The 12133-nt window shown below is 42.9% G+C and overlaps 1 protein-coding gene across 18 annotated transcripts in view; it reads right to left on the reverse strand.

Moving 5' to 3' along the window:
• Positions 1–12133, reverse strand: part of LOC106582711 (neuron navigator 1) — a 125466-nt gene that overhangs the window by 85204 nt on the left and 28129 nt on the right. Inside the window, exon 1 of one of the 18 annotated variants that reach the window (XM_014166060.2) lies at positions 4229–5425. The exons of 14 other annotated variants lie outside the window; for them this stretch is intronic. In XM_014166060.2, coding sequence (XP_014021535.1) covers positions 4229–4967 — 739 coding nt within the window. In that variant the 5' untranslated portion in view covers positions 4968–5425. Of the gene's footprint in view, positions 1–4228; positions 5426–12133 lie in introns of those variants that run through there. 3 more of the 18 variants (XM_014166063.2, XM_014166059.2, XM_045705736.1) reach the window with 3 other exon arrangements.

Consider the following 12133-nt stretch of genomic DNA (forward strand, 5'->3'; position numbering starts at 1 on the left):
ACCCAAACTTTTACAGACCTATATCCATCCTGCCCTGCCTTTCTAAAGTCTTCGAAAGCCGAGTTAATAAACAGATCACTGACCATTTCGAATCCCACCGTACCTTCTTCGCTGTGCAATCCGGTTTCCGAGCTGGTCACGGGTGCACCTCAGCCACGCTCAAGGTCCTAAACAATATCATAAACGGCATCGATAAAAGACAGTACTGTGCAGCCGTTTTCATCGACCTGACCAAGGCTTTCAACTCTTGTCAATCACCGTATTCTTATCGGCAGACTCAACAGCCTTGGTTTCTCAAATGACTGCCTCGCCTGGTTCACCAACTACTTCTCAGACAGAGTTCAATATGTCAAATCGGAGGGCCTGTTGTCCGGACCTCTGGCAGCCTCTATGGTGGTACCACAGGGTTCAATTCTCGGGCTGACTCTTTTCTCTGTATATATCAACGATGTCGCTCTTGCTGCGGGTGATTCCCTGATCTACCTCTACGCAGACGATACCATTCTGTACACATCTGGCCCTTCTTTAGACACTGTGTTAACAAACCTCCAGACGAGCTTCAATGCCATACAACACTCCTTCCGTGGCCTCTAACTGTTCTTAAATGCTAGTAAAACTAAATGCATGCTTTTCAACCGTTTGCTGCCCGCACCCGCCCGCCCGACTAGCATCACTACTCTGGACGGTTCCGACTTAGAATATGTGGACAACTACAAATACCTTGGTGTCTGGCTAGACTGTAAACTCTCCTTCCAGACTCATATTAAACATCTCCAATCCAAAATTAAATCTAGAATTGGCTTCCTATTTTGCAACAAAGCCTTCTTCACTCACGCCGCCAAACATACCCTCGTAAAACGGACCATCCTACAGATCCTCGACTTCGGTGATGTCATTTACAAAATAGCCTCCAACACTCCACTCAGCAAACTGGATGCAGTCTATCACATCCATCCGTTTTGTCACCAAAGCCCCATACACTACCTACCACTGCGACCTGTATGCTCTCGTCAGCTGGACCTCGCTACATATTCGTCGCCAGACCCACTGGCTCTAGGTCATCCACAAGTCTTTCCTAGGTAAATCTCTGCCTTATCTCAGCTCACTGGTCAAAATAACAAGACCCACCCGTAGCACGCGCTCCAGCAGGTATTTCTCACTGGTTGTCCCCAAAACCAACACCTCATTTGGCTGCCTTTCCTTCCAGTTCTCTGCTGCTAATGACTGGAACAAATTGCAAAAATTGCTGAAGCTGGACACTTATATTTTCCTCACTAACTTTAAACATCAGCTATCTGAGCAGCTAACCGATCACTGCAGCTGTACATAGCCCATCTGTAAATAGCCCATCCAATCTACCTACCTCATCCCCATATTGTTTTCATTTACTTTTCTGCTCTCTTGCACATCAGTATTTCTACTTGCACATCATCTGCACATCTATCACTCCAGTGTTAATTTGCTAAATTGTAATTACTTCGCTACTATGGCCTATTTATTGCCTTACCTCCTCATGCCATTTGCGCACACTGTATGTAGACTTTCTTTTTTTCAATTGTGTTATTGACTGTATGCTTGTTTATTCCATGTGATGTTGTTTGTGTCGCACTGCTTTGATTTATCTTGGCCAGGTCGCAGTTGTAAATGAGAACTTGTTCTCAACTAGTCTACCTGGTTAAATAAAGGTGAAATAAAAATATATATATATAAAAAAAAAAAAATTGCAATTATGTAAACACCAGAGCTGGGAATTGCCCGGGACCTCGCGATATGATACAATATGTATTGTGATTCTTACGATTCTTTCTATATTACCATTTGACACTGCAATTTTACTTCGATTTGATGTTCCAAACATACTGCTCAGTATATGTCTGCTGCAGAGAGACAAGAGAGAGCATGAAAAAATTCGATTTGATCAGTCATGGAAATAAAAGTGATGAAAACATGTTGGCTCACTATTTAAAAAGAATATGGAGAACAAGCTATAGGATGAAAAATACCAGAGTTTTGGCGGAGGTACTGCCGACTAGCTCTAGCTAACGCTTCATAGCAAAGGTACTTTTTAAAATATATTTTTTTAAATTGATACTTGGAGTCAAAGTATCTATATAATATTGTCCCAAAATAATATTGCAATATGTAACTGTATCAATTTTCCCCGATCATTAGTAAACACACATACACACAAACAATGGACTGTCAATGTTCAGAATGGGATTGTTGACTGACACTGTTTACTTGTCTCTAAGCCTGACGAACACGAGGGTTCGACGTCCCGTCCGTATAAACTAATAAGGCACGGAGAACAAATGAGATCAGTACAAATGTGTCCATTAACAAAATATGTCTCTAACTTAGCTAGCTGGTATGTCAACAAAACATAGGCTACCTCTATGTGACTAGCTGGAATGCTCATTGACTGGCTTGTTCATAAAACCTTTCGCTATTAAAATAGTATATCAATGAACAGATTCTAAACAACATAAGAATATTTGTGACAGAGCTGTGTTGTTTAAATCAGTCTCTAGGCTCTATGATTCAGGGCAGAGCTCACTGTCATTAGCCTTGAACCCCCTGGGAGCAACCGCCAGATACAGTCAAAGTAGTGGCCTAATAATCTCAAACCATCCAGTCCCATCTTCAATTACCGTCCATCTCAACATGTTTTTGTTAGAGTGGACCAGAGAAGAGCTGACCCTTTCAGGGGCCTGCAGAGAAACAGACCCCCAAAATGAGCGTTGTATGAAACCATAGTGAGGGTATGGGACTTGAAATTGGCAATTTAATAGAGCAGGGGTTGGACACAATTGAAATTGAGGTCACCGATTCAGCAGCTGATGCACAAACTGAAGTACAGTGGGATATATGCCAGCCATGTATGACTGTCAGAGAAAGACAAGGTTTGGGCGGGATATTTGGTTCTTGGTCCTAATCCGTGCTGTTGTTTCTGATCAATGTCAAAGCCAATTAACCCAACACACTAATCTAATGCACTCAGTTGGGATAATGACATGCATAGCCAGAGGCCAATAAAAAAAGCACAGTAGGCAATCCAGGGATCAACCTATATCACTGGTCAGTATAAAACCTGACAGAAAAATTACGTGGTACTGTATGTATCAGAAAAAGAGAGATATCCTGTTCAAAATGTGCTGTGTTTAGTCAATTATATCTCCACAGTATATCATCTCTATCCACCTGGTTGTAAACAAAGAGGTTGTCGTTCTACTGAGATACCTACAGGAGAGGGAGAGAGAGAGAGAGAGAGAGAGAGAGAGAGGAGGCCCAGCCATGGCCATTTTCTTTCCCATAGCAGACAGTGTGGGCACCATCTGTCAATGGCCACGGATGAATGGGGCTGGGAGGAGGCTAAATATGTGTCTCACAGTGGGCTGAAAATGAATTAAATATGGCTTGGTTTATTTCCCAGCTCCTATTTTCTGGAACTATTCACAGATATCCCTGCATGGAGCAAACAGAGGGCCACACAATCACTAAGGGCATAGCTTGTTAGTAGACCCACTGCAGCAGACTAGCTGAGATGGAATAGAGATCAGCAGGTCACTGACTAGACCTGGGTTTAATTTTTTTCTTTCATACCATTGAACAGCCAGTGCTATATAGTGATGGGGGAAAAATCAACACAGTTAAATATTGCAATATTACTTGGACGATATTATATCAATACTTTTACTCCCAAGTATCAATTTGCTGGCAATTCCCAGCCCTAGTGCTATAGGAAACAACCTTATACACACAATCCATGACATCATGCTTCACATGCCAGAGATAGAGTAGCCAGTAGGATATTAAAAACAATAACCTAAATGCATTGCAAACAATGGAGGTATTGTCCACCACCACCCGTCGTGTGATCCCAACCCCTGCTTCACAATAATGTGGAAACAACTTTAAATCAAAACGCAAAAGCTGGGGCAGCATTCAAGAGAAAGCTTTTCAAATGCATGCAATGTGAACTCTGAGAGACGGTGTAAAAACCGTAGAGGCTTTTTCTGAATCGATGCTGGGCCAGATTAGCTCCATTCAGGGACAATGAAGTCTGCAGCAGCAAGCAGGTGTTAGCGACAGCTGTAGTAAGGGGGCGTGTTGACTGTGCGAGGCATCGAGAGGAGACAGTGAGCAGAGAGGGGCGTTTCTATTTGTTGTGCTGTAGAAAGCAACAGGCTCGACAGGCAGGGAAAAGGTTCTGCTTGGTTTTACTCACCCAGCATCTGGCTGAAGAGAAGCTGCTCCAGGTCACCAAGGACAGTCACTACCAGCTCTGGATCCACCTTGAGGAAGGACTGGCTCCCATCCCCTTGGCCCTTGGCCCCTGCCTCCCCAGAAGCTCCCGCCACCTGCTTCTTGTTGACAGCCTTGGCCTTGCTGGAGAGGATCTCATCATCAGATTTGCCATCCTCAGGGGCCTTACTCAGGGGTTTCACCTCTGCATAGGGACCTCTAGGGATCCGGCTCTGACCGGGTCTGACCAGGCCAGAAGGAGCCGCCAGTGGGCTGAAGGGTTTGGGTTTGCCCTGGAAGAGAGAGTGCTCTGACTTGGAGAGGTTGCGTGAGAGTGGCGCGCCCCCTCCTCCGCCACTGCCACCCCCTCCTGCCAGCTTGGGCTTGCCCGTCTTGAGATGCCCTGCTCCAGGCTTGGCCATGTCATCACACCACTTGGGCTCGTAGAGGTGCATCTTCTTCTCTGCATCGGTGAGCACGGCCAGGTTGGTCAGGGACCTCTGCTTGCGGAGGTTGGAGGACACAGGCAGCCGCCCTTCAGAGCTACCTGCACGGTACACCCTCAGTTCCCCTCGCTGGGCACTCTGGGGCATCCCCGACTTGCCCCTCTTGGCTGCCATGCCAACAGCTTTGCCCTCGGCTTGGCCGTACGTTTTCGTACTTTCCGCCCGTTCCATCTTTAAATCTCCTTCTCTGCCTCCTTTCACACTACTTCTGAGCATGCCTCCTGCATGAGAGCATTAAGAAAAGCATCACCAAGGAGAAAAAATTGTATTCCTCTCGGTCCCCTTGTCCTTGTCAAGAGAAAACAGAAAAAGGCAACCAAAACACAGTTCTTGGATCTTTGGTCCTTTTTTCAGACAGATTATAATTATTTTCCTCTCCTCCTTCCCCCTCTCTGTCCTCATGACAGACTCTCCCTTCTTTTCTCTCCTTTCTTTCCCTGTCCTCTCTCTCTCTCGTTCTCCCTGGCTCCGTTTTCTACTCCTCCCTTCAGCAGAGCCTCCTGCCGCTGAAGCGCGCAGCAGCAGAATGACAGTAGCAGCAGACGCAACAACAATCCCTCCCCCCTCTTCCTCCTCCTCCTTCTCTCCCCCCTCCTCCCTGTCTCATCCTATGTACCATTTAAAGATACTTTGCTCTGCCTCAGCAGTATGTGTGAAATGTAAAGGGAGCGATGAGAAATGATAAGCTTGGCATTTTTAAAACTGGACAGCATAATAGTTTTTTTTTATCACAGGCATGTTTTCACACACCCTCATCTCTCTCAATCCCTTTGTTCTTCCCCTCCCCCCTCCCTTCACCTCTTGGGTCAGGCACGTTCATCGCACACACAATTATGCATGATTTGCCTGTGTGCTGTGGAAATGGATTGTGCAGTCAGACACATTTAGGCACGTCGTTTACTCAGTGCACAAAATGAACAGGGTTAACAGCCCGTGAGGAAAGCTGTGTCCAAAAGCCCACAACAACTGGAACATCCAGCTTAGCTGTTTATCCTGTCTGAGCTGCCTTATTAAGTAACTCTAACCCTGATTTAATCATATGCTTAAATCTACTGAGTGTTATTGACTTTTTACTTAAATGGAACTAGTCCAATGATGTTTACAGAAGAACAATGCTGTCCAATAAGTTTCAAAGTGTGTCAATACCTTATTTTCATATATATATATATATATATATATATATATATATAATATATATATATATATATATATATATATATATATATCAGTGTAAGTATACACCAGGACTGTAAAAACATAATTTGGAAGTCATAATTTACTATCAACATTAACATCTTATTTAGAAAAACCACAAATATTTCTGTCAGATAATATCACTCGTGTATCAAAATTGTATTGGTCGCGTACACAGTTTCACACAATAGGAAACAAGCTTGTCAGAGCAGCTTGGGAGTGAGGTCATCATCAATAGACTAAACTCTGCATGAGGGAATTGCTTGGGACGAGCAAGAACAAGTTTCAAATAAACAAAACAATATGCTGATTTTGGCAGGTGTATATGGAGGTTTTCAGGTCAGGTCCTTTTTCACTATACAGTATCCCGCCAACAGCCTAAATGAGTGTCACTGGACCAAACAATTGTCAGTTTTCCCCTGGCCAGCCAATCAGAATGAGTTTTTGCCCACAAAAGGGCTTTATTACAGACAGAAATACTCCTCAGCACCCTCAAATTTCGAGGTCCTGGGCTGCCGTGGTTACACATGGTCTGCGGTTGTGAGGCCGGTTGGACGCACTGCCAAATTCTCTAAATCGACGTTGGAGGTGGCTTATGGTAGAGAAATGGACATTCAATTCTCTGGCAACAGCTCTGGTGGATATTCCTGCAGTCAGCATGCCAATTGCATGCTCCCTCAAAACTTAAGTCATCTGTGGCATTGTGTTGTGTGACAAAACTGCACATTTCAGAGTGGCATTTTACTGTCCGCAGCACAAGATACACCTGTGTAATGATCGTGCTGTTTAATCAGCTTATTGATATGTCACACCTGTCAGGTAAAAGGATTATTTTGACAAAGGATAAAATGCTCACTAACAGGGATGTAAACAAATTTGTGAAGTACATTTGAGAAGAATAAGCTTTTTGTGCATATGGAAAGTTTCTGGGATCTTTTATTCAGCTCATGAAACCAGAACTTTACATGTTCCATTTATATTTTTGTTCAGTGTACTAAGAAATGAAATGGTGGAATGGTAATTACAGTTAATCTATTTATTCATTCTTCAATAAATTCAATAAAACAAGTGCAACTAGGCGCCATTTGATACCACAGTTTCCTATTGAATACTAGGAAAATACTGTAAAATAAAGTTCTAGCACACTTTGGAAAGAGCTGCAAGCAGCATACGCACTAAACTCAGGTAACAGCATCCAACCCAGACTCATAATGTCTTATAGTATGTAAGTATAGCCCTGGAATTACTGCAAAATGGCTGTCTGCTTCACCCCCTCCCCTTAGAACAAGTGGACATTCATTGACTCTAAATACTGCATGAGGGCTGCTATACCAGCGAGGTGGCTTTCTGTTCACACAGACAACAGAGCTGGGAAATACATGCCTGTTTATTAACCTCTATACCTTCTATAACAGTAAAATAGTACAATATAGTGTGCATACATACTGTATGCACAATTATGTGTGTTGACATACAATATGTGTATAATGTGCCCGCTTGAGAAATCAAGGAATAATTTCTAGGTTGTGCTCAAAAGCAATGAAATACAATTTATCTTAACCAGGAGAACCAATAACTTTTTGGGAACACTATGGTTCACTTTGCTTGGATGCAATGCAACGGACTAGTTTGTTACGATGCCTCAAGGGCCTTTATTCACTGCTCTCCCACCGTGTGCCTACACACACCACTGGCCTGATATGTGGGTCCCGGGGCACCTGGGGTTCTTCTGAGACCCATGGAGTCATTTGATGTGGCTTAGCGAGGGGGACTGAAAACAATGTCATGTTTTGTTCTTGCTTGTCACAAGCGATGCCCCCATGCTGAGTTGAGTCCATTGATGATGACCTCACTCCCAAGCTGCTCTGACAAGCTTGTTTCCTGTTGTGTAGATATTTGTGGATGGGAAAAAGTTGATCACAATATTTTGAAAGTATTTTTGTATGAGCATATTTATGAAATGTAGCTGAAGATATTGCAATTGCATCAAGTCATTTCTGCCTGAGCAATCCTACTGCATAACCAACATATCAACTGTGCATAAGTCCTTATAAAGAGAATGTTAGCTTACAAAAGACCACAAAAAGTATCATAACGCACTCAGCCAATGATACGGCGAACCCATTTCCTGACTGTTCTCGACTGATTTAATGAACTAGGAGAGAGACACCCTTCCTCAGGAGAGATGAGGGTGAAACAGCATCCAGCCGCTGCTTTCCCACAGATCTGGAGACTATTCTGAATGTACTGGCCAGCAGTGTGTGTTTTGTGTGTGTATGTGTTTGTGTGTGTCTATGAGTAAAGAGGCTATGAGGGGATAGCTCCACAGCTGCCAGCAGTAAATTTCCCTGGACAATCTGTGTAATAATTTTGTGGCGACTCAGCTGCTATGGGGTGCTGCAACATATGATGATGTAACACATAAAAGATGTAGAGGAACATCCAGATGTTCTCGCCCAGTGTGTGTGTGCGTGTGCGTGTGCGTGTGTGGTCAAAGAAAAGCAGAGTGATCATTGATATCCTACCATAAAAATAGATCTTGTTTAAACACTAACACTAATTTTGCTGAGCGGAATATGAGACCGAGGGTCCACGATATTGTAAAAACCTGAATTAAATAATAATCTGTGGGTATTTTCCCCCCAACCTTCCCTATATGCTGAATATTAGTGCATTCCTGCTGAGCTCAATGGGCTGGAAACCTGTAGAGGAAGGCTGAAGCAAACTGCTAATCCATCTTGCTCGTTTCCAATCTCAGCAAAGTGATTATCATACCTCCTTGTGTTAATGTGGGAGCATTTTGTCTTATGCCACAGAAATAATACTATTTTTAGAGTAAAATATTCCACTATATTGTTCCTGGACAAACCGACCAAAAATTTCAAAATGTTTCCAGGTTGTTTCAACAGAAGTAATTCTTAATGAGCAACTGAACGCAAAAAAACGTATCTTGTTAAAAATGGCCTATGTGGCATTGATATTAGTCAGAAACATTTATTCCACTGGAAAAATGTGCTAAAAAGTGCAAGTAGGATAATATTGGTCATAAAGTCAGTTTTGTAAGATTTATGTAACTGAGGTCGTCACGATTTACACAAGGGTTGGGTTTGGATTACAATCATGCCCACTTGCCCATGCTGTTTGAACTCTATACAATCGTATTGCAGAAACTGACAGTGAGACAAACCTGCCCCCATTACGCAGCTCCTTAGACTTGTTTACTTAAGACAACACGTCGCCAATGTTCTGTTGAAAGAACACTTGGCCCCTAAACCCTTTATGGAGTGGCCACTTGTTGATGTGTTTAATAGTGATCACTCGAGTTTGCCACTGTTTTGGGCAAAATGAGAATTGAGACGATACGCACTTGCATCCCAACTGCCACAATAGAAAAAAAACATTAGAGAGAATTGTGTGTGCTGCCACGACCTGTTTTGTAACATGATTCGCTATGAAATACTCCCAGATATGCACTTTTTTTAACTTGAGAAATACTGCCCCAAACACCTTAGCTAGATGTAAAATTGCGCTCCTCGGAAATCTCCTCGGTAAAAACTTCAAACTTAATAACAGATTTCTTGATTAATCTTAGATTAATTTGGACTACTTTGAAGAAGAGGTAGTGGCTATGTTGTTGCTACTCCAGAAGGACAAACAACAGTAACTGCCACGGTACGATATGGGAACATAATACACCCAAATCGAACCACACCCCCAAGACCAAAATGAGCACTAGAAAAACACATACAGAATTGGTGCATTCAGCCCCCTTTAAGACATGGCTGCCATAGATCCCCTTCTGAGCGTCATTACCGACAGTCAATGCTGGTATAACTGCAATCAGCACATCAATCAGATCAGAGTTAAATATAATTTCTTTCTTTAGATTGTTTGTTTGCTTGTTTTGTTTCACTAATGAAGCCACACACTGATTACACTGAAGTCACACAGAGAGCATTTATCCATATGAAATAAACATATAACCCGAGCGTCCCTCTCTCCCTCATCAATAGTGTCTAAGACACAGTGACAGGTTGGAAGTGGCCCCAAGGGCTGTCCCGGGAGGACGAGAGGCACTCCCTGACAGGAGGCGATAGTTGATCCCCAGATCAAATCACTGGGTCCCTCAGTCCTGCATCTGTCCATTCGGCCCTGAAGACCACTCAACCATACAACCTGCCACCACCCTCTCTCAGAGGAATAAAGTGAGGGGCGGCCACAGCCTCTCTAAGTCATCACAATAATTAAGAGACTACTTTGAAGGCTTTTATAGTGAATGCAGTTTTATGAGGTACTTTTCTCATTATCCGTGCACTGGGTGTTCCTAAACAGTACTAATCAGTACAAAACTTGGACACAATGCCCCCCTATCTTTATTACATTACCAGTGATCTTTGCATTCTCCTCTTAGGCCTGTGGTAATTGTAGGTTAACATTGTGGTTTGTTGTAGATAGGAATGTTTGTAAATGGATAGTAATGGCAGAATGACTATTCTCCAATTGTCAACCATTAAGTAACTTCTTACTATACATTTTCACAAAAATGTCACTGTGAAATCGAAAAGCTCCTATTCAACATTTGATGATGCGAAACGTACAAACACCTGCTGTACTTGTCTTTCTACGCTAAGATATGACTAAAACAGACAGTGGAGTTTAAAGTTAAGAATGGCTTTGTACGCAGTTTTCATCTTTTGAACGGGATTTGAGAGTTATTTTGACAGTCAGGAAAACGTGTTTTCCATGTGTATTTATGAAAAGCTGTACTGACAAGACAGCAGCCGTGCCATCCAGTTGTGACATACTACTGGAGGAGATCCTAGATCCTGACGTATCAAACAGGTGGAGTAATGAAGCTTTTACTGTACTGTACGTTAGCAGACACTGTAGTGAGAACTAGTGACAGGGGCTGAGTTGGGCATATTAACAGTAGACTATTATAATATAGACTGTATACTGTATGTGTCTGGCAGTCTGACCTGTTTACTGAAAAACAACTGCATGTCAATATACAGTATCATATTTCGCCGTATTGCCATGGCTGACAAAAAATACAGGGGGTGATTAAAATGTTAGTAATGTAGCGGTGTGTTGTTTTAATGTCATATGTTGAATGATGTAAAACATTATGTTGAATTGACTTTACCCAACTTTAGGTCTTCTCCCTGAAGATTTTCTCTACCTGCAAGACAATGGGTCATAAAAAATAACCCTTCACACCTAGGTGAAGATACCATGTGACCTACCTGGACTAGAAAAGCTCTCTATCTATCCCTGGACCTCTCTTATCCTCCTCTCTGTCCCCCTCCTGGCTCAGCTACTTCTCAAGGGAGAGAAAGTATCTTTAGGGAAATAGTACCCAGGGGGTAATGTACATTTTAGGGAGAAAGTACCTATTCAGTACAGGAATTGGGACTTGTGTGTCCGAATCTTCATATTACTTTTGCTTTGGTCTTTCAACAACTTGTGGTAGGGCATTTACCTCTGACAAGGTAAAAATATGTAATTCTGCCCCTGAGCAAGGCACTGTTCTCCGGGCGCCGAAGACGTGGATGTCTATTAAGGCAGCCCCCGGCACCTCTCTGATTCAGGGGGGTTGGGTTAAATGCGGAAGACACATTTCAGTTGAAGGCATTCAGTTGTACAACTGACTAGGTATCCCCCTCTCCCTTTCCCTTTTCTAACTGCGACATGAATAGGTTATATCAGTAGCCTATATCCAAGGTACCCATCTCCCCTGATCTTCATCGGATGCACTCATAAATGTTCTTCTACTCACAGAATGTTTCTAAGATATGAAGTTATGATTCTGCGAGCATTGGTCAAACAACCAATAATACTGAGCGACTCTGGTTCTTTTCCTGTGGTTTGTCCGGATTGCGTTCTCTTTTTGAGTGAACCACGGTGCGTTGTTTAGATATTGTTCATACCAGTCCAAACAAACTGAATGAAGGTGATAAATGCACCAGAGTTCAGAAAAACCACTCCAAACCAATTCGATGTGAAAGCCCCCTTAGTCCCAGAAAAAGACATAAGACTTTAGAGAGCTAGTAATTGCCTAAACACTAGCACACTTAAGCTTACTGTGTGCTTCCCAGTCAAAACTGTCAAGGCTCAGGAGAAGACCCAGATGCAGACAGTTTCGAAGTAACAAAGGTTTATTACAATGACTGGGGGCAGACAAATGA

Source organism: Salmo salar, chromosome ssa22 (assembly GCF_905237065.1).
Source record: "Salmo salar chromosome ssa22, Ssal_v3.1, whole genome shotgun sequence".
Lineage (NCBI taxonomy): Eukaryota > Metazoa > Chordata > Actinopteri > Salmoniformes > Salmonidae > Salmo > Salmo salar.